General features: G+C 42.1%; 1 protein-coding gene across 5 annotated transcripts in view; it reads left to right on the top strand.

Moving 5' to 3' along the window:
• The window catches only part of LOC136843657 (putative leucine-rich repeat-containing protein DDB_G0290503), a 281,229-nt gene that overhangs the window by 105,871 nt on the left and 152,974 nt on the right, over positions 1-22,384 (top strand). For all 5 annotated transcript variants that reach the window (XM_067112208.1, XM_067112210.1, XM_067112212.1 and 2 more), the window contains 2 exons: positions 702-3,837; positions 4,407-4,587. In XM_067112208.1, coding sequence (XP_066968309.1) covers positions 702-3,837; positions 4,407-4,587 — 3,317 coding nt within the window. The remainder of the gene's footprint in view (positions 1-701; positions 3,838-4,406; positions 4,588-22,384) is intronic.

The following is a 22,384-nucleotide window of genomic DNA, read 5'->3' as shown; positions in this document are numbered from 1 at the left end:
CTATGAGTTACAAAAGTTTAAAACTTTAACTAGAACTTAAAACTAAGCACTTAACTTGCTTCTTTTGGTGTTTAGATAATTACTGAATTTTGGAGCACTGACGATAAATGAATCTGTTCCAAATGGACCAACGAAAGGTAATGGCTTCCTGGTCTCTTGCCAGTCTGTTTGTCGACAGTAGGGCAGACAACGCATGTGCAATAATCACTTCCTCTTCTATCTAGCAGGTTTGACGAAGGAAATAACCTGGGTACAGCTTTAAGTCCATTACATACTTCGTCACCTGTTATAGTGTCTATCATTATGAGTGCCTGGCCAGAGACCGACTAACAGAGAATTCTTTGATATTAGTTTAGTCACCATGGAGCTCTTACAGACCCATGGAAGGTAACTCCTTGAGGACGAAACAATCGACTATGCTATCAAAAAGGCAATTTGTTCACAAACTGTAAAAATAATACATTAAATTCTCATTGAAGAATACTGCATAAAGGCAACTTATTCACAAAGTGTAAAAGTAATATTAAATTCACATTGAAGAATACTGCATGAAGGCAACTTATTCACAAGGTGTAAAGGTAATACATTAGATTCTCATTGAAGAATACTGTACTGCATACTGGCAACTTACAAGCTGTAAAAGTTGAGACTGACATTTGTAATATTGATTACACATGACACTTTTATTTTCTATTCAACAGGCTTCAGCCACACAAGCTTCTGAAGTAGCAACGTCATATGCTCCAGCTTCACAACAGTTTCACCAATTCTTATCTGTTCCATCAAATAATGACCCCACAGGGCAAAAGCAATCTCCCCAGCAACAGTCTTCCCACGAGAAATACAACCCTCAGTTGTCAGACAGCCAGCAGCAGCTTTCTCAGCACAGCTTGTCCTCTCTTACTAGGTCACAGCAGAGTTTTTGCCAGCCTATTGAATCTCCTCTCCCTGTTTCTGAGCATCTTTCACTTGATAGATTTTCTAGCCGTCCAGAAATTTTGCCAACCGAAAGAGGTCTCAGGTACTTTGAAGTGAATAACGTAGTGTCAGACACTTTGCTAAGTCCTCGGATGAGTCAAGATTCTTTGAAATCCAATCTGAATACTCTTAGAGCAGAAGAAGGAACAAGAAATATATTTTTCCATGCTATGCCACAGTGTTCTGCATCATCAGAACGACCACCTCAGCATCATCAGGAGCCCTTTACTCATCCCTTGACAAAAGAAACTCGGTCATTAAGGAAAGATATTGATGATATTGTTATTAGGAAACAAGCCTTAGATTCTAGGTTACAGTCACTTATAGCTCACCGAGCATCACAGAAGGAAGCAGAGTGTGAGCAGTCAGCAGCCAAGAGCATAAAATCTAACCATGTATCAAAGAGCCAGAGTATAGATGAGGTTAGTGAGAAGAGGAAAAAATATCACATGAAAAAATACAAAGGTCGTAGCAAGAGTCAGGATGACCCATCTCTCCAGTCAAGCGGTGCAGGAACATCCATCCGTGATACATACTTGAGCATGATAAGTGAAGACAAAGATGAATTTCCAAGCCTTGTCATGGGTAGTTTCGAAAATGAGGAGAAAATTACAGAGCTACGCAAAGATGAGGCAGACTTACCAGGACTTGGTGATAGTGGGTTGAGTAGTGAGATTAATTCCATTAATGCCACCATTCAAGAACTCATACGGGAAAATCAACGTTTGCATACCTTTCTCCAGGGAATAACATGTGAGTCCATTGCAAAAGTGGACCAACAAAAATTAGAACTAGAAGCTCAGATTCAGTCTCTGAATGAAGAGAATCATTCCCTAAAGATGGCAATGAGTGGTGGAAGTATTGATAAAGAAGAATCAAAAGCAGCAGAAAATGAAGAAGCTCTGACCTCCAAACAAGAAAATAAGTCAGTAACATTTCTTTTAGAAGATAAGGGTAAGAAGGCTAATGAATTAGAAGATAAACAGAATTCTTTTGATAAGCACAGTCACGGAAATTTTGATGAAATTGAGTCTTTGTTGCAGGAAAGTGATTCTATCTCTGCACAGCCTGGTACTAGTACTAAAAATGCACTATTTATTGAAATGGCAGAGCAGCAAGAATTGTCGGATAAGATTAAAACCCTTGAGGATAAAGTTGATCTTTTAACAAAACAGAATAATGATCTTTTAATGAAGAGTCATCCAAAGATAGATGTGAAAAAAGACAATTTAGATAAAGAGGAACAAATGTACAAACTTCAAAGTGAGTTAAGAATAGATGATATGTCAGACGTCTCGAGTTCTGAAAAGTCTAATAAGGAAGTAGAAATTCTAAAAGGGAAAGTGAAAAAATTAATAGAGGAGAAAAATAGACTGGAGTTTAAGCTTAATGATGAAATCACCTCAAGGGACATGGAGTGTTCAAGACTTGAAGCTCGAATCCGCATTCTTTCTGGACAAAATCAGTCACTGACAAGTAAATTCCTGAAAAATGAAACAGATCTTCAATTGTTTAAGGCAAAGGAAAAGTTTTCATTGAATTCTGGTAGTTTTGTTGAAAATGTTCCAGTAGAGAGAGACATCGACAATGATTCTGCCATTGGTGAAGTGGTTATTGCACCCGATTATACTGAGAGTATCCTTATCAAGCCAACTCGTGTTCAGGATAAACCAAAAGTGGCAGTGGTAGAAGGTGAAATGGAGGATACCAGAATGCTAAATGAAATCAAAAGTGAGGAGCTGACCCAAATAATTGCTCATGTAGAGAAGGTTAAGAGTAAAGCAGAATTTGATCTTTTACCACCTCATGGAACTGAGACCTTTGCTAATAAATTTGCAGATAGAAATGATACTCTTGGCACTGCCATTGATAACCTTGGTGGTGGTACCCATGACCATAGTCCTTTAGAAGAAACAAAGGGTGTTATGTTGCATCCTAACAAGACTGAAGCAAGTAGCGAGAATGTCCGAACCCTGGATATTGCAGACCTTGGGAAAAGTATAATGCCAGAGTTTGAATTTAGCAAAAACACTGCTGTTCTTGGTACAGAAGGGAGATATGTTACATACAGTTCTCACCAGAGCATTGCATCAAATGATCACCCAAAGTCATTAGAAGGGTCAGTGAATGATGTTAATATGAATGCATTAGGGAGTGGCATTGGTATTAGGAATGAAGATAGTAAACTAACTGAGCAGCTGTCTTTACTGATGCAGCAGAGTGGGAGACTAATGGAAGGTTTGAATGAAATAAGAAATTCAACAAAAATATCTGAAATGTCTTTTGAAACAACTTTGACTCACATGTTTTCAGAACACAGACAGATTATAGAAGACATCAAACAAAAATTGGAGAATGCAAAATCCTCAGATAAAAAAGAGTTTGAAGAGGAAATAGGTAAATTATCAAAGGAGAAACAAGAGCTGGTGACGGATTTAGAAAAGAAACAAAATCAAATTGAATCTCTAATCAATCAAAATAGCTCACTTGAAAAGAAACTTCATTTTACTAGAAAAAGTACAGGGACTAAGGTTGAGGCAGATGAAAAAACAAGTGATTTATCTTTAACTGGTGAGGACGAAGATAATGAATCTACAAAAGTCAAAGATTTTCAGCAGTCTTCTAAAGCTAATGGTAACAGACAAGCAACAGACTTTTCATCAGGAAATGGTTCCCACTCCATTGATGGTGCTCAGTCATCTGAAGAGGTGAACTTAAGAAGACATTCTTCAGGTCATGATATTTGTTCCAGTAAAGGTGGTGATTCAAGTGGGAATGGTGGAAGTACCCCCAGGAGACAGGACTTGTTACTTTATAAAAAGGAAAAACAAAACTGGGCCAGACTTCTTGAACAGTCAGGTAATTTTATATATTAATATGATTCATTGTATTTCTATGATTTATGCAGTATAAACATGCTTGATAAAAAAGTGCATAAATATTAAAAGCTATTCACATTTCTTTATTTTTGCATCTGTGATGGATCTATATTATGACCCTTCATGACAAATCTATTTTTTACCCATCTGTTCTTGTTTGTGTGGAAAAGGGGAAAGGAATTCCATCATGTATTATATATGTACTAGTAGACAAGTTAAAGGGACTTTGTCATTCATCCATACCATTGCATTCTCAAATCAGTCCCCTAAATATAGTGTCTAAACAGACTTTAAAGTACTTTGGGAATGAGTACAAACTAGCTATTCACTGGATGAATGTTTGGGGAATATTTGGTTTAGCTTTTTTATTTTGAAATTTAAAAACAGCTTTTTAATTTACTGGGGAGTTTTTTTTATATTGTAAATGGCCAACAGAGACATTTTGTCTTTAAAGATTTTGATGAAATAAATAGGAATGGTAATCTGTTCAGTCTACAGAGGTCATTTCCTGTTAACTGTAAGAAGCTATTTTATTTTTACTTTGCGCAGAGGCAGAAAAGCAAGTTTTACGAGAACGAATATCAACACTAGTAAATGAAAATGACTGCCTCGCAGCAAGGCTTGAAGAAGTAATGGGTGTATCTAGAAACTTAAGCGACCAGGTTCATAGTACCAAGGAACAGCTCTTGAAAGTTTCGGCTGAAAAGGAAGACCTTCAAAAGAAATTCAAGTAAGTGCATTTTTAGTTTTCTGTAAAAGAAAACTATCGAGATGGCTATATGTCTGTCCATCCGCACTTTCTGTCCGCCCTCTGATCTTAAAAACTACTGAAGCTAGAGAGCTGCAAATTGATATGTTTATCATCCACCCTCCAATCGTCAAACATACCAAATTGCAGCCCTCTAACCTCAGTAGTGTTTGTTTTATTTAAGGTTAAAGTTAGCCATGATTGTGTATCTGGCACCGCTATAGGTGGCAACAACACAGGCCACTACCGGGCCATGGTTGAAAGTTTCATGGGCCGTGGCTGAGCTTCATGGGTCATGGCTGAGAGTTTCATATATATTTTTACTTGTTATATTTTATTTTTATGGAATGTATTTTATACACGTTTTAAATGAAAATGATGAGTTTGGTAATGATATTTAAAATATGAGATAATTGCATTGATAATATTTAGAAAATTTATGTTACCTCATTCTAGTAAATTGGGCCAATGAAGATTGTAATTGTTATACATTTTTTTTTACCAATTTCACTGTAAGACATCTAGTAAATGGTGATTGTCAAATGAGTGGTTATGATACAGTACAGAGGGAAACAGGTTTATCATATTCTTTTTTTTTATCAAAGGACAATCTTGTAGATTTTTGCTACAGTTAAGCTAAGTCATAGTATGTCTCCAGAGCCAAGAGAATTGATTCTTCCCAGGCTGGGTCTTCAGTATTCATAATATAGATGAGTGTTAACATGTGGTTAGCATCATCTTTAGTATTGTAGGAGGGATGCAGCTTCACTGTAATTCCCTGATCTTGTTTCTCCTTCTGGTAGGAGAAATAAAAATTTACCAACTTTACGAATGTAAAGTTATATTTTTAGTCCAATATCAGAAGTCTTAATGAACAAGATTGTTTCAGTAGTGGGAGATAATGAACCACTATCAAATGTCAAGGCAAAGGTGAGTTGCAACACCAGTCTCAATCACCATACCTCAAGAAAGGCAACAAAGAGCTTCCAGTACACCAGCCTGAAAGAAACCTGTACTTCTAAAACTCCTCCCAGGGGACAGTAGTCTCCTTTTTTAGGTGGTAGGACTGGTAAACCAGGCAGTATGTTCCCTTTAAAAGAAAGAGAAGATGATTGTAACCCCCCCAACCTCTGTGCTCTGCACTGTCTGGAGACGAGTTCCTTAATGGTTTCATGAGCAGCTGACTTTTAGCTTTATGGGACAGACTTAGAGAGGTGTCTGGCATTGGACAGGAGATGAGATCATTATTAAAGTAAGATGCAATAGGGGAGTTGAAGAATGGATCTCAAAGGTTTTATAGCTGCCTGTTCTTGGTCAGCTTGCTGAAGCAGTTTCTAAAGCAATATGTAAGGCAGACCTTTTGAGGATGGGTACAATATTTCTATGTTCCTGTTTAATGGGTTTAGCAAGCACCTTCACTCTCTAGGCAGGGAAGGTTTTTCAGTTATAAAATTTGGCTCCAATAATGATCTGGGCACAGGAACAGAATGATGAATTTGACATTAGACGAACTTCACTGTCACCTGCAACAACTTTACCAGCTACATCAGGAACGGGGCTGCAGGTCGACTGGGAAACAGCAGATCCTCAAGTCAGTCCAATGGAGGGCAGGGTTTGAAGATTTTTATCCTCGATATAGTGTCTTTAAAGTTTGAATACCCATGACAAGTTTTGGGAAGCCTTGATAGGCCACAGTGTTGCTGGTTTAGGATTGATCCCTTACATTTACAGTTACATGGGTCAGCTGAAGCTCAATGAGAAGACAGGTGGCCAGTTTCCATCATAGACAATGTAAGGTGATCTTTGATGACAGAATTCGATGAACCTGAGGATGGGAGTAGCCTTAGTCCTTTGTGTGGTTCTGTGTACTGACATGTCTGCAGGAAACTGAGGAACTCTCCTCCTGAACTTACAGATATCATTGTTGGAGAGAATTGCTACATGGACCTCTTGGAGTTGTTGGTAGTTTTTCTAACCTTGAAAGCTTCCAGTCAGTGTGTGCCAGGCATAAGTGTCACTCATGTTGTACAGTGAAACAACCATTGTATACTGTATCTGAAATAACAGGAGGCTACCAAATCATTGGCTCTGTCACCTGCCAGTAGAGATTTTCACACATGTTGAAGGATGTGGGGTGGATATTGTGCCAAGATTTGCGCCAGGAAAGTACATGTTCTTGGACAGTCTATACAGAAAGGATCAGGTTTTCCCTTCAGAATGGTTGGTACATTCAGAGATCTTCAAAGCCTTGTGGAACATGTTGATCACCCCAGTAATAGACCTGTTTGTAACAGGTCTTGGCAACAAGGTGCAAGTTTGCTTCTCAGCCTTGACAGGTTTGACAGCCTGAAAAGTAGATGCCTTCATGCATCCATAGAACAGTCCGGATGTTTATTCCTCTGAATGGCCTCACAGGTCCCAGCACTTGGCTTTTGACCAAATTCTATATTCCTTCCTTCCATTTGCTATAAATTCTGGAAAGGATTCTAGCTCTGAAAGCTTCCAGTCAGTATGTAAAGGGCATCAGCATCAGACTCATATCTGACAGCACAACAGCCTTGTAGTGGCACCTCAGCGGATTCCATTGTTTAACAGACTCACCAGAGTCTGATAAAAGTGATTGAAATAATTGTTACTTACTGGAGAAATATGGTAAGAGTGATAGGGTTATTGGACATTATACTGAGGCTTTCTTGGGTGTGCCTATGAGTATGGAGTGTGATTGAATGAGCAAACACACTCATGTTGACTGAGGCTTTCCTGGCACATAAACAACCAATACTTTCCAGTTTGTGCATCATGTAAGGAAAAAATATGCACTTACTGTGGGCCTAACCTCTCTCTCTCTCTCTCTCTCTCTCTCTCTCTCTCCTCTCTCTCTCTCTCTCTCTCTCTCTCTCTCTCTCTCTCTCTCTCTCACTGAATGCAGCAGTATACTGTATTGTACTAAATACTGTACATTACTGTAGTGTTAGACATTTTTCAGTATGTGTGCATGTGTACAGGGTATATGCACTCAAATGCATCTTGTTAGGATAAAATACACACTCTCTCTCTCTCTCTCTCTCTCTCTCTCTCTCTCTCTCTCTCTCTCTCTCTCTCTCTCTCTCTCTCTCTCTCTCTCTCTCTCTCTCTCAGTTTTTTGTTATAAAGAATTTGGCTTAATTATGTTTTAATGAAACAAGTTTTGTTTGATTTATATTGTATGGATTTGTATACAGTACTTGTAAGCATAAGGAGATACAGGTATGTATGTACACATGTTGTTAGAAGGAATTCTAACATTATATCTCAAAATTCAAATGATAAGTGATTCAGTACTGTAAACTGAATGATGATTACAAAATACGATAGGCTGTTAGTTAATTTATATGCAGTTGTGCTTGACTGAAGGTAGGCTATTAGCATTAACCCGGGGGTACCCTGTTGTGTAGGTCTTTGTTATTGGTGGATTTTGTTACTTAGCAGAAGGGGCTGACCCCCAATCTGTCCCGTATGTTTGGTGACACTGTATATCTGAAATGTCAGGGAGGAACAAGATCAGAAAGCTTGTGTCATCTGGCAATAGAGATTTCACATGAGCTGGAAATTGTGCCAAGATTTGTGCTAGGAAAGTACATGGTCCTAGGCAGTCTGGACAGAATGGGCCAGGTTTTCTCTTCAGAATGGTCAGTGCATTCAGGCATCTTCAAAGTATTGTGGAACTTGTTGCTCACCCTAATTTGCTGCTCTGCCTTGTCAGATCTTACCACCTAAAAGTAGGCACCTTGATGCATCCCTACAACAACCTAGATGTTTATGCCTTTCACCTATTTGTTATAGTCATGGAAGTCAGGGACAGGATTTTAGAATCTCTGTATGACTTTAATAGCTCTTTTCTGGCTGAATTAGGAGTGGTATTTGAATCTGCTTTCCCTGCTGGCAGACCTGCCCAGGAAGCTCCCTAGCTGGGAGAACCTCATGCACTAATCACACTTCCACAGGTTATGCTTGAATGAGAGACTTTGGATCTTCACACAGAGTACAGTATTTTAGAAAGAAGCAGCCAAAACATTTTCCCAGCATTAATCCAGTTAGTGCCACCATTACCTAAATAGAATTTTTTCTTGTTCTTTCAATGTTAAACAGCTTTATCAGTCTCAGGGATATAGAGTTACAGATCTTTACTTTCATGGGTCTTTGAACCTTAGGGAATACATTATTCTATCTCGGTTGAAACATCTTTGCAAGTATTTTTCAAAGGAAGTTTCTTAGGACCTTTATCTTCAAGAACTGTTTAGGAATATGATATCATATTGACTCAAATAAGTTATCATATTTACTGAAACCTGAATTAAGGTTAATATCCAAGAGATCAGAGCTTATCTACCGCTTTCATTTTTTCTAATAATAATCTAGATGGTAACATGGTTTTAATGATAAGTTTGTGGGGATGGCACACATCTTACAAGTGATTAAATTTCTATTAATTAGGCCATATGATCAAAGGGACAGGTCAAACCTGTATCTGGGGAGGGTTCTAGGCATTTAGACCTATCATCCTCATCTTGGCATTCTCTTATTATGCATCCTAGATGATATAGATTTCCAAGGTTATCTGCCTCTTGGGAATGCTCTTAGTAGTATGGCCTCTTGTACTGCAACAGTCGCTTGTAGGACTGTATGAAAATGAGCATTTTATCTAAAAGTGTTGAAATTACACATATCTTAATACTTAGATTTGGGGTAATGGATTATGGTGCTTACATTCAAAGCTCCAAACAGATCCTAAAATTTTCAGGTAAAAGTTTGTGGCCTTTTGAGTAATTTTTTCATGTAAACCTCTTGCAAATAAGCAATGGGTTTACATGAAAATAGTACTTACAAAGCCACAAGTTTGCTTAAATGCAAATTTCCTTCCTTTCAGCCTCATGTTTTTTGCTGTCAAACTTTGACAGCACAAAGGGGATGCTGAATTCACGGATGGCAACTGAAGTACAGGTTGACCATCATTAATACGGCAATCAGTAGTCCGGAACAATCAGTAATCTGGCACAAATTTCGGCAAAAGTAATTTCTCATGTTTCCGCACTAATTTTCAAATTTCCCGGGTCGCTGCGATAACTCGCTCGCCAGCCACTTCAATTTGGTGGCGCAGTGTGCTGCATCAACAAACTGGTAGCCTAGCCTACATTATACTAAACTCTATTCACATATTAACAGTATTATACAAACATCAACATAACGAATGTGCATCTTTTTCATGGATCTTTTAAAAAGTTATGCTTTACTACATTGTTTCTAATTGCGTATGTTCTCGTATTGCCTTTGTATTATAAACTGCGATCAGTGTTTTGTTTTGGGATTCGATATCGCGGTGTTTATTTCGCCGCATTTAACTAAGTTCAAAGCGCTTTTCTTGTTTCTAGTTAGCGTAAATGAATATGGATACTTTATTTATTTGGGACAAGGATATTTTTCGTTATACGAAGTGTTATTAAGTCGAAATATAACTTAAATACACCTCGTTGTGAAATTAATTTAGCTATTTTTTTTTTTTTAATATATGATGTTCGCGGGAATCGTGGCTGGCCGTTGTGGGGGCATGTTTGTTTTGTGTAAAACAAATCATGATTCCATTCGCTATTTACTCTTGATTTCATCATAATACGAGCTTTACGTACTGTATTTATCTTTTATCGACGTGAAAACAGTAGTAATTTGTATTCTTTCATGCCCAGTAGTTTTGATTACAATACATTCTCACCAGCTTTATTTACGGTCCAGTTTCATCCATGTTGCCGATGCACGATAATTTATAGTCTTTAGCAGCTTGAACATTGTTTTCTCAGCTTCAGCTACAACTTGCAGCGTAAAGTTACTGTAACAGTATATTTCCCTGCCGATCTTTTCTCCAAAGCGAATAAGGGAATAGTGTAAAAAATATATCAGTCTTATTGTACAGTACTTAATGCCATTTGTAACATAACTACAGTAGTTGTGTATTACCGTATGATAGTTGAAATACAAGCAAAACAGTTGTTATCCGATACGATTATTAGCAAAACAACAGTTTCCCGTTCGGTTGTTTATGGCTGTACACATTTACGCAAGAGTATAACGTTACTAGCAATACTTTTATCATTCTCTTTTACTTTTTTAACTAGCAGATGGAATAAAGAGACAGAGGAAAAGAAGTTTTTCTATTGTAAGTTGGTCTCTCTCGCTGCCTGATTGTACCTGCTGCCTGCGCGAAAACTAAAAATATTTCCTAAATATTTTCGTACCGGTATTAATTGCTAACCCCATCGGAAACTCGAAATATCGTAAGTCGAATTATTGTAATTTGAGCACTACCTGTATTTGATAATTGTGTTTTCTTTATTAACCAACTTGTACTGGTTTATGGGATATTTTAATTCTAAGATAAGGTGCTTAGCTACTGGGTTTCGTGTATTCTAGCCTAATAAATGGCTAATCCGGCAAACTGGCTAATCCGGCACCCTCCAGGTCCCAGTGATGCCGGATTAGTGATGGTCAACCTGTATCTTCACACACAAGCACAGAATCCACTTCTTTCTGGTCTTCTTTTTCATTTAGAGAACTTTTGTCAGAAGATTGCAGAACTAACAAAATGCAATTTGTATGAAACAATTATTGGTAAAGGTGACTGCTTGAATCAAGAACAAATGTGTAGCTCGAGATGCAGTTGTTTCAAAATGATTGTCTAAGACTTCTACATATTTTTGTGTATTATTTGGTTGTTTGCAAGCCACTGCTTGCATGTTTTTGGAATTGATGTAAGGAGTATGATGGAATTTGATCTGAATAGTTTGTTTGGTATTAACAATACTTTCTGTATCCAGAAAAAGTTCTTGGTATACAGTATATAGATTCATACTCAGCTGATTATCTTAATAAGCTTTGCAAACCATTTGGAACTAGAAATATTGCTTAACTGTCTTGCTTAAAATTCAGGCAAAAAGATATTGACATCTAAGTTGCATATCTGTTGAGTGTCTTTTTGTGTGCTCAATGTAGAAGCCATCCAAAATTTCAGTCTGCTGGTCTCCAAGTGAAAATATTAACTTGGGTCTCAGGAATAATTGCATGTCAGTCAGGCATATTCTTCTTTGTATTTACACGTTATATGAAAATGGCCACCAAAAAATTGTAAAAGATCATATCTTTACTACTACAACCCCTTACCATAAATTTTCTTTTAGATGCTTTGGTTTGGCCATAAATTTGTAATTCTGTGGATTCTATTTACATCACAGGCTGATGATATTCTATATTAGTCAGTTTGAGATAAGTAAAGAAACTAGAATTCCAGGAAGGTGCCACAGGTGTAAACAGATTTTTGAATATGACATATGGGTGTCTTGAAGTATTTCCATTGTATATGTTGAATATCTAATCACTGTATGAAATAGCCTTCTTTTGCAAACCATTAATTCAAAATATTCCTCCTTAAAATGTCTCCTGCTCTGAAATGTAATGACTTTGCAGTACAATATTATTGTTGTTGTCATTACTGTACTTTTGCGTGGTAGCGAAGGTTTATTACCCATGCATGGTTTTGTTTTAAAAGATCAGTAAAAAGATTGGATAAAATTTTGTTGACAGTTATTACTACAGTCTGACCTCTTAAATCTGGCAACCCATGGTCCAGCAACTCCCATGATCCGGGACTTTTTTTGAATGGGCCACCATTAGTTCTTGAGCGGCTGCGAAGGTGGTTCCATGAGTCGTTTCAGTTTTTTATTTTTTCGGATTGCGGAACTGAAGCTTGCTCCATTTATTTCCGACAGAAATATTCTGTGAAACTCAAAAATATACAACAAGCAAAAGAACCATAATTTGCGTATTTACTCATCTATCATCTGATCTTGTGTATCATGCGGTCATAAAAATTTCGTCCAAATACATGATTTCATGCAAGTAACTTACCAAGTAATTACATAGCTATAGTTTCAACTCACATGACAGCTTAAATTTTGAAAATCACGGTAGCTGTTCGATAGTTTTGTGTAGATGACAAACCCTGTCCACCAACAGGAGTACTGGAAACGACTTAGAGGAAAACCTCATTCTTTTATTTACTGATTTTCGGTTGTATGGCTGGATTTCGGTGAAGTATTATCACTTTTTTGAATAGCCTTCAAGCTTTAATAGCTTTCAGGATAATATTTCCTAGTTCTCTGGTTATTATTAGGTCTGATTCAAGTTCACCTATTTTCGTTATTGTAGCGAAAGTTGCAAACCAGATTAATCAATCTTCATTTGATTCTCATACAATTTGCAGTAAATGCAAGAGGCAGAAATATAGTAGGGAGAGAACTTGTGCTAAATGTAATGGTTAGCAAGAGTAGAAGGTAATTAATCTCAACTAGACAAGTTAGAGAGGGATAGAAAGGAAAGCGGCCTCTAGAGCCGACAAATGAACTTCCCTTAGCCTAGAATTCTACCCTAGCCTAGGTTAGAAGATAGCTCTGTTACTCCTTATTCCCCCCTTCTCACCTTTTTCTCCTGTTACTAGCCCTCCTATTTTTAATCCACCTACTCCTGCGCCTGGTTCTCTTGCTTCCGACCCTTGCCATTGCCAGTCTCCAGTCTAGGTTTAACAAGAATTTAACCTAGTAGTGATACAGTGAAGTGGAGGAGGTGGCTACTCGTTCCGTCAGTTCTCCTAGACCAAGGTCACTGTCATACTCCCCTAAACCTGGTAGGAGACATACCAAAAGTCCAATGGAGGCCGAGGGGGTTGGCCCACGGGTAGTTGCCCCCTCAGTCGAACCTGTTGTGCATTCCCAGGTATCAGCAGACAGCCACTGGAAAGGCATGTTGACAGGAGAAAGTGTTGAACAAGTGAAGGAGGTGACTGCTCGTCCCGCCGATTCTCATAGACAAAGGTCCCTGTCATACTCCCCTAAACCTGGAGGAGTCATACCGGAGGTCCAAGGGAGGTCAGTGGGGTTTGCCCATGGGTAGTCGCCCACCCATTCGAGCCTTTTGATCGATCCCAGGCTTTGACAGACAGCCGTTGGAAATGTGTCTCTGTGGATGTGCGTCAAGTCTCCAGCCCGGACTTGGAAACACCACAAACACTTTCTAGATTCGTCTCGTTCATTGAAGAGGCAAGAAGGCGATGCTGGCCCCTCTTTTCCGCTGCCCAGTTAGTGGTTCAAGGAGCCCGGCGCAGTCGTCACTCCTCAACCTTCCTGCAGCACATGGGACAGTACAAGTTATTTCTCTCCTGAGCGTTTTTCTGTTGGGCACCAGTATTTGGCTCCAAGCGCCCAATGATCCCTCTCAGCCACCCACCAGTGGCCATTTTCAAAGTGCCATCTCTCTTCTGGAGATTCGGCGCAGCCAATGAGTGTCACCAGTTTCTGAGCGCCTGGCATCAGCTCCTGAGCACTTGGCGCCAGTGCCCTGCCGCCTGGTGCCCCCACTTCCTGTTACACCCAGTGCCAGCTTCAGCACCAGGTGCCAACTCCCACCCAGCCAACTCTTCCAGCATCAATCTCCTGCCGGAGCGCAAACGCCAATTTCCAACCGTGGGTCCCTAGCCCATGCAGCTCTCCTTCAATATTTCTGGCAAGTTTTCTACAATTTTTTTTGGCTCCTGTTGTCCCGTCTCCCCTACCTTTGACTTTCCGACAAGGAGCCATCCAGGTAAACAGACCTCAGGCTCCATATGGTAGCTTTCACTCGTCTTTAGAAGATGACTGAGAGGAGATTGAAGTTTTGGTTTTTTCTATAAGAGGAACAAGAGTAAGGCTTCCTTCTGTTTTTCTCCTTTCCCCTAATCCATAGGTAGTTCTTTTCCCTATGCTACCAGGAAGCCCCTTCTTTTACCTTTGATACCCAGGCTTTTATAAATTATTTTTTTTTCATCGCAGAACTTCTGAGCCTCCTTGTCAAGACCTGTTTGAGTTGTTTGAAGCTTTCAGTTTGGATTACGGTGAGTGCTAGCGTTAAAGATTTGAAGATTGTAGTGATTTTTGGTGCTCCCATTCCATGAAGGAGTCACTCAAACCCAGGTTTGGACTTCAGTAGAAGTCGACTTAAGATCTTCTGGCGCAGTCTTCTAAACACCCAAGGATCCGTCCTCGTTTGTTCCTAAGACGCTCTCTCCTCTCCAGCAACATCTTTTTGTGGGAGTAAGTCCAAGTCTAGGACCCGCTCCATGCCTGCATCTTGACCTGAGGTTTGCAAGGTCTCTGAAGAACAGAACAGGGTTATCAGCATCAGAGAGCTGAAAGCTATTCACTTAGGGCTTCAGTGCTTCTCAACCCTAGTTCACAACGAGACTGTGGCAGTCCATCCAGACAATACCACAGCCATAATGTACATATGAAAGTGAGGCAGCTCTCACCCTTTTCTCTCTGCCAGAGAGCAAGAGACCTTCTACTGTGGACAGATCAAAATCGAGTGAGTCTAGTCCTCCATGCACAAGTGGGAGCCAGTCTCGTCAAGTTTTTGGGAGAAGTGGAGTATCAAAGAGACAGAACAGTGGATTGTCAAGGTTCTGGGGGAGGGCTTCTCCATTCCGTTCATGGAGAGCCCCCCTTTGGCCCCTTCTCCCATCATTTTGACGGCCTACTCAAGAGGCTCGGGAGAACATTCATCGCTTTTGGAGGAGGTCTCCTCTCTCCTCCGAAAGAGTCATAGAAGAAGTCGAGGACATCAACTCAGAGGGCTTCTACTACCATCTGTTTGTGTCCCCAAATCATCAGAGTTTGGAGATTAGTCCTCAATGTAAGCGCCCTCAGTCTCTTCGTCCGGTAGACGAAGTTCAGCTGGAGACAAACCAGTCAGTTTTTTCATCCATTCACCAGGGTGATTGGATGATAACCTTGGATATGCAGGACACATGCTTCCACTTTCCCTTCCATCCATACTCTAGGAAGTGTCTGAGGTTCGTCTTCCAAGACACACTCTCAGGCGCCCCATGTCAGCGCCTAAACGTCTGTCTCCTCTCGGAGCACCCAGTGCCAGCTAAATCTTCAGTTTTGGGCTCTTTGCTTCAGCCTCTCTTGGGTGCCTCAAGGGTTCACTTGAGTCTGGCTCCTCTAGCAAATGACTTCACTTAGTAGGTATTAATGTCAGTCTATATATGGACGACTTGCCTTTCGATCTCCTTCTAGGAAAAGTGCACGAAGGACTTGTACATCTCCCTCTCAGGAACTGGGAATTATCATCTACCTTCAGTCCCAGTTGGCCCCTTCTCTACAAGAGTTCCTCCATTTGGGATGAGCTTCAACTCTGGACTTTTCAAGGGTTTTCTGTCTGCCAAGAGAATTGGCTGCTGAGCCAGTCCACAAAGTTTTTCAGCCTTTGTCTTGCTCGGTCCATCAGTGGATGAGCCTACTGGGGACTCTGTCATCCATCAAGACTTTCATCAAGTTAGGCAAACTTCTCATTAGAGTTTTACAATTCTTTCTGTAGGCCAAATGGGACAGGGAAACAGCTGGAGACCTATGCATTTCCCATAAACCAGGTAATCAAGTTAGACCAGCATGGTGATGGTCTGAACATAGACTTTCTAAAGGAAAGCCCTTCATCCTCTGAGCCCAGCTTAAGCTTCTATTTAGACTCCTTGGCTCTAGGTTGAGGAGTCCTCTTGGGCTACACCTTGCTGCCCTTCAACATGGTCTGTGAAGTGCTGAATAAGTCTTGGGCTCATTGCAACGTTACGATGACTCTCATAGCCCCATTCTGGCCCATGAAAGAATGGATCCAGGACCTGCTACAGTTGTGGGTGGACTTTCTGAGATTCCTTCCCTAAAAAACCGTGTCTGCTTGGACAACCGCACTTTTAAGAGATACCAAAGGTTTGTCCGTTCTTGCCCTGACAGTCTTCAGACTCTGGAATCTTGTCAGAGCATAAGAGTTTTCAAGATGCGCTGCAGAGGCTATTGCAAGATGAAGGCGTCAAATTCCTAGCCGCGTCTTCCAGGCTAAGTGGGTGATTTTCCAAAGCTGGTGCCTCAGACTCAACATCTCAGCTTCTGAGACGTCTGTGACCCAAATTGCAGATTTCCTTCTTTATCCAAAGAGATCTAGGAATCTCTCGTCCTCCACCATTAAGGGGTATCAAACTGTGTTTAGTTCAGTGTTTAAACACAGGGGTCCTGAATCTTGCGTCAGTCCCAAATCTTGACGACCTCATCAAGTCTTTTGATACGCCTAAGCAGGAAAGGATCACCCAGTTTCCTGGAACCTGGACGTAGTGTTGAAGTGGCTGACAGGTCCCGCTTTTCAACCCCTTCATTCCTCTTCTTGTAGAAACATTACTCAAAAGACTCTCTTCCTTGTGGTCTTGGCTACTGCTAACATATTAGCGAGTTCCAAGATATTGATAAAGGACAGATTTTTTCACTAGGAGATGCAGTTTGCTTCTTTATCCTTGGATTTTTAGTCAAGAATGAGGGCCCTTCGAAGCCTTGACCCTGCGATTTCTCCAATAAGACCTTAACGGATACCTTGGCTCTGAGGAAGAAGAGAGTTCTTTATCCTGCTAGAGTTTAAGGTAGGCAGTCCTTGGTTATTGGCTGGCTTGGTTATCAACGACCCGGTTTTATGGCGCCTGTCTAGCAACGAAAATCAGCAATTTTCGGTGCCGAAAATCGCCAATTTTCACATATTGGCGCAGATAATTGGGTATTGGCACCAGTGCATACCTAACAGAAGCGCCAATAACTGAAAATCAGTGATTTTTGGCACCGATAAGTGCCGAAAGCTACCAAAAATCGCCAATTTTCGGTTACAGTATTGGCTGTTTTTGGTTATTGTCACGCTGTCAGAACAGAACCCGCTCTGATGACCGGGGACTGCCTGTATTACCTGAACAGGACTGGAAAGATCAGAGGACCACCCAGTAACCGCTGGTGCTCTGTCAAGAACCCATCTCACCGTCCGACTAAGAACTCATTGTCCTTCTTCATCAGGGACTTCATTTCTGAGGCTCTCTCTCAGATTCAGGACATTTAACTTACTCTTACAGCAAAAGCTCATGATGTCAGGACTGTCCCTTCCTTATCAGCTTTCAGGCACATATGTCACTCACTTTCATTCTGCAGTCGGCCTATTGGAAGTGAGAACCAATCCTCGCGTCTCACTATTTGAAAGATGTTAAAAATGTTTAAAAATTGCTGTACCTTGAGCCCATTCTATTATCAGTAGCATTATGGTGTTAGGAAGGAAGCATAGGAATCTCTCTTTTCTCCTACTATCTCTTCTCGCTTGGTAGGGGCAGTGTCAATGTTTTGGGATCCAGGGGTACATTGTGCCTGGACCACCGGTTTTCTATGGATGGGTTGTGTGTTTGTGTAGGTGAAAGTGTTACGGTTGTTTTATTGTGTACTGCACCAGGGCAAAGGGCACTGGCTGATGCTTGCTAGCCATCAGACACATCCCCACTGCAAAGCTCACCTAAGTAGAGGCGCTCCATGGCTACTAATTGCATACTACATGGCAAGATGAGCACTAATCAAATCAGAGGCAGTACCTGCATAGCTCTCTTACCAAATAAGGAAACAAAAGCTACTGTCTCAGTGCTGAAACTTCTATTCAAAGTCATTACTATAACTTAATGTTTTTGGAGCAGAATATATCCATGCATCCCACCTCCTGTCAGTGTGATTTCAGCTTATAAATTACTTGCAAGCTACCCATATAGAGTGTTTGTTTACTGTGATAAAATTAAACTTCATATATACTTACCAAGTAATTACTAAGTCATTTTCAGTACTCCTGTTGGTGGGCAGGGCTTGTCATCTACACTAAACTATCGAAGCGCTACTGCAATTTTCAAAATGTAAGCTGCCATGCGAGTTGAAACTATAGCTATGTAATTACTTGGTAAGTATCTATGAAACTTAATTTTATCTTTGCAGTAACATTTTCATATACATCATGTATAATGCAAGATGTATTTTCGGTGCATTATACTAGGCTAGGCTTTCTATGCCTGTCTCACTTTTGGTAGATACCATTGATAATGCTGTGAGGTCAAAGAAGACAGAGCTGGGTACTGATTGATTTGTATTACCTGGGCATAAGGTATGCAAAGCGCAGCGTGTGGACAGAAACTTGGTGCTCCGACTTCAGGTCTCCTGTGGACCATAGACGCTGAGTGAGAGCAATTTGCAGTTTGTTAATAGTCAATCAAATTACAGCAAGAGACATAACATACATACAGTGATAAAATATATTGGTGAAAAGGCCAGGAAATTCTACATACAAAATATACTGTACACTTGGATTCTTAAGGCGTTGGATAGATGCAATACATGATTGTATTACGGTAAAGAAGACGTCTTGCAAGTACTCCCCCTCCAAGACAGTTGTTATGAAAACAAATGATTGGAAGATCTGTTGAATCGCAATCGCAGTATCTTCTTGGGAGCAGGAGCCAACCTAGTTCTTGATATCCGCGTTTTGTGTGGCGGTTACGACTGCTGGAGTCGTCTGGGGTTTTGCAGGCGGATGGCATCCGGTGCGTCCATTGGATCCTCGCCATGTTTCCAGGATCTGAGTCTCTTCATCGAGGTCTTGTTTTGTGGAAGAATTCTGGGACGTCTGCTGGTTTCCTCCCGGTTCCGCTGTCCATTAGGGAAGAGCTGGCTGAACCTGTCAGCATTATCCAGTCTTCCTGGACCCATGGTTGTTGTAGGTAGGCCTTGGATGTTCTAATACTGATGACTCTGGTATGGTCTGGGTCAAGGCAGTGGGCGTTGTGCTGCCCCTCATAAAAGATGCAGGTTTTCAGGCCTTCTGGCCACAGGGTCCTGTCCGCATGAGTCTTCTGCAGGCGCAACTTCTGCAATTTCTCTTGTCTTGGAAGGTGTATCCAGGTCGTCCGGCTCCACGTGTGGAAGAATTCTCCACGCACCAATTTACAGACTTTTTTTTTCTCGCGGAGATTCCTGCACACTTTACCCTGGTGCAGTGTGCGAGACCCCAGTGGGACCCAGGCAGCTGGCGCTTCTTCCAATTCTGGCCAGGTACAGCGTGCCATCAGAACTGGCTTTCAAGCCGAACGTGGGGTCTTTCCACCATACCGCTGGCTGCAGGTTGTATGCCGTCCATACTGTGGGAGTGTTGTCCTATCAGAGCTGTGCCAGGAGACCCAGAGTTCTTGACAAGAAATGCCGGCCCCTGTCTGAAGCTATGGACATCCGGCACCAAACGACTTATCAGCAACTTGATAGTAGCTTCCGTGCAGGCACCGTTAGATGCTTCTACCATTGTGGTTGGCTTCCGCCATCTGTGATAACAGTTTATGAGACTGTCCAGAGGTTATCTGGCATCCCCTGATTGAGGCAGAGGTCCTACAACGTCTATGTGGATGTGCCCGAAACGCCCGTCATGGATTGGAGCGGTCTCCGATGCCTGATTCTGTGTGCCTTAGCCATCTTACTGTTTGGCATGGTATACATTTCTTCTCCCATTCTGCACGTCCTTCCCGTGATCCTGTAGCCACACAAATTTCTCTGTCATCAGATGCGCTTGTGTTTGTCCTGATGGATGGGACAGCCCGTGGATGATGTCAAACACTCTCTTTGTGATGCTGGTATCATGGGGGCATGGGCAGCCTGTGTTGGTGTAATAGAAAAGTATCGATCCAGATTCACCTATTGGCCACGTCTTCCTACTTCAGTGGGGGGAGTGCTGTCGTAAGCTGCCAGTTTCTGGTCTGGCGGCCTGTTCTATTCAGTCTTCTAGTTCTGGCCCAGGTGGACTGAATTTATTTCCAGTCCTGGATAGGCGTCAGCTTGGGGATCATCTTGCTGGGGACGTAACTGACGGTGCATCCAAATTCGGAGATAGCAGCCAGGTGCTGTCACTGTCTTGCCGACCATGCATCTCCCGCCTTCGTGAACACATGTACCAATGACTTGTGGTCTGTCAGGATGGTGAATGGGCTGCCGTCCGAGAAGTGCTTGAAGTGCCACATGGCTTGGTAGATTGCCAGCAGTTCCTTGTCGATGCACTGTAGCGGGTCTCCGGCAGCTTTAACTTGTGGCTAAAAAACGCAAGCGGGTGGGGGGAACCGTCTACTATCTGCTCCAGCACGGCTCCTCAAGCGACGTTGCTGGCATCGGTGGTAAGTCTCGGGGGGGGAGGTGTAGTCTTGATATGTTAAGGTGGTGGCTTTGGCGAGGGCTGCCTTCATCAGCTTGAACGCCTTTTGCTGCGGGACTTCCAAAGTCAGTGCTTTTGGCTTCCCCTTCAGCACTCCTGTTAGGGGATACATGATGCAGGCGATATCCGGCTCGTGATCGTCAGCAGTAATGGTGACCGTGCTGGAAATCTCCGCAGGACTTGATCGTTTTTAGTGTTAAAAATCACTGCATCCACTCTTGGCAGGCTATGGTGGTGGAATTTGCCGAGAGACCATGTCCCGGAAGTCTCACTCTTTCCACTTGAAAGTATTTCTTTGTCAATCAGACAGATCAATCCATTCTCCTCTGAAGGGGCATTTCCAGCACAGCCTGGATGTGACCTGCAAGTGCTCCTCCGGACCTTGAGAAGATCAGGATGTCACCCACGTAGCAGACGAGAAAGGTTCCCCAGATGCTCCATCAGGCATTGAATGTGGCTGACGTGTTCCTGAGGCCGAAGGTGAGCAGGAAGGTGCATGTCCCGAACGGGATGATGATGGCTGTCTTGGAACGCTCGCTGGGATGTACTGGCACCTGAAAACAGGACTTTACAAATCCATTTTTGTGAATATCTGGCCCCATGTACTGCAGCCTGTTAGGTCCTGCTGTTTGGTATGAGATAGTGGTCCGTGTTGTCACTAGGTTCAGCTAACGTAGTCTTCACAGGGCCCAGGAACCATCTCTGGTTTCTTCACCATGTGGAGGGGGGACACCCATGGACCTCGATGCCTTTCTGCAGATACCCATCCTTCCATCTCGGCAATGCTCATTTAGCATCCTGGAGTTTTCTTGGGCGGCAGGGGCAGGAACTTAAGCATGTGTTGGTGGGCCCTATGGTGGTGATGTGGTGATGGATGCCGTGCTGGCCTGGGTACCTGCACGTGGCGAGTTCTGGCTTTGAAGACATTTGGGAATTCTGTACAGGAGGGCAATTGTGTTGTTCCGATGAGATGGAGCATACGGCGGGCATTCCCGTCCGGGGAGAGGTGTCTGCAGCAGGTTCCCGGTATCCAGAGATGTTTTTGGCACACATCACCAGCAGTCTGTGGTGTAAGGGTAAATCGGGTGCCTAGTAAGGAAACTTAGATATCCGCAATGATGAAGACCCATTCACATTTATGACCCAGGATGGATATTCTGCAGGTCTGAGGTCTGTAGCAGCAGATGGGCTTCCATTTGCCACCACTAGTGTGGCAGCGGTGCCAGATGTGCAGTCGCAGTCCTCCCCCAGCGGTGGAAATACCGACTGCATAGTCCGATTGTGTCTATCAGCATCTGTCATCCCGATATGGCATCGTGGATGAAGAATCCTACTGGCTGGGATTCTCTAAGTCGAAGGTTTGCGGCCACTGCTGCTATGGGTGGTCGCCTTCCTAGTTTTTTGTGAAAGAACAGGGGGGCTCTGCAATTCTTGGCGTCCTTTCCGAACCTCCGATGGAAGTAACACCAGGCTGGGGTTGTCCTCTTCTGCTGCTTCTGCGATGGCGCCTTCTTCCTGTATACCGCGTTTGTGTCCCCCTCTTCGGCTTCTTCTGCTACCAGGCTGCAGGTGTTTCACTGTGCTTGGAGGCCTTGGTGGTCTCGTGGAGTTTTTGTGCAAGGCTCACCAATTCGTCCATCAA

The sequence above is a fragment of the Macrobrachium rosenbergii genome, chromosome 12, assembly GCF_040412425.1.
Source record: "Macrobrachium rosenbergii isolate ZJJX-2024 chromosome 12, ASM4041242v1, whole genome shotgun sequence".
In the NCBI taxonomy this organism is placed as follows: domain Eukaryota; kingdom Metazoa; phylum Arthropoda; class Malacostraca; order Decapoda; family Palaemonidae; genus Macrobrachium; species Macrobrachium rosenbergii.
Note: the sequence above shows the minus strand (reverse complement) of the source record. Positions and strands in the feature narration are given on the sequence as shown.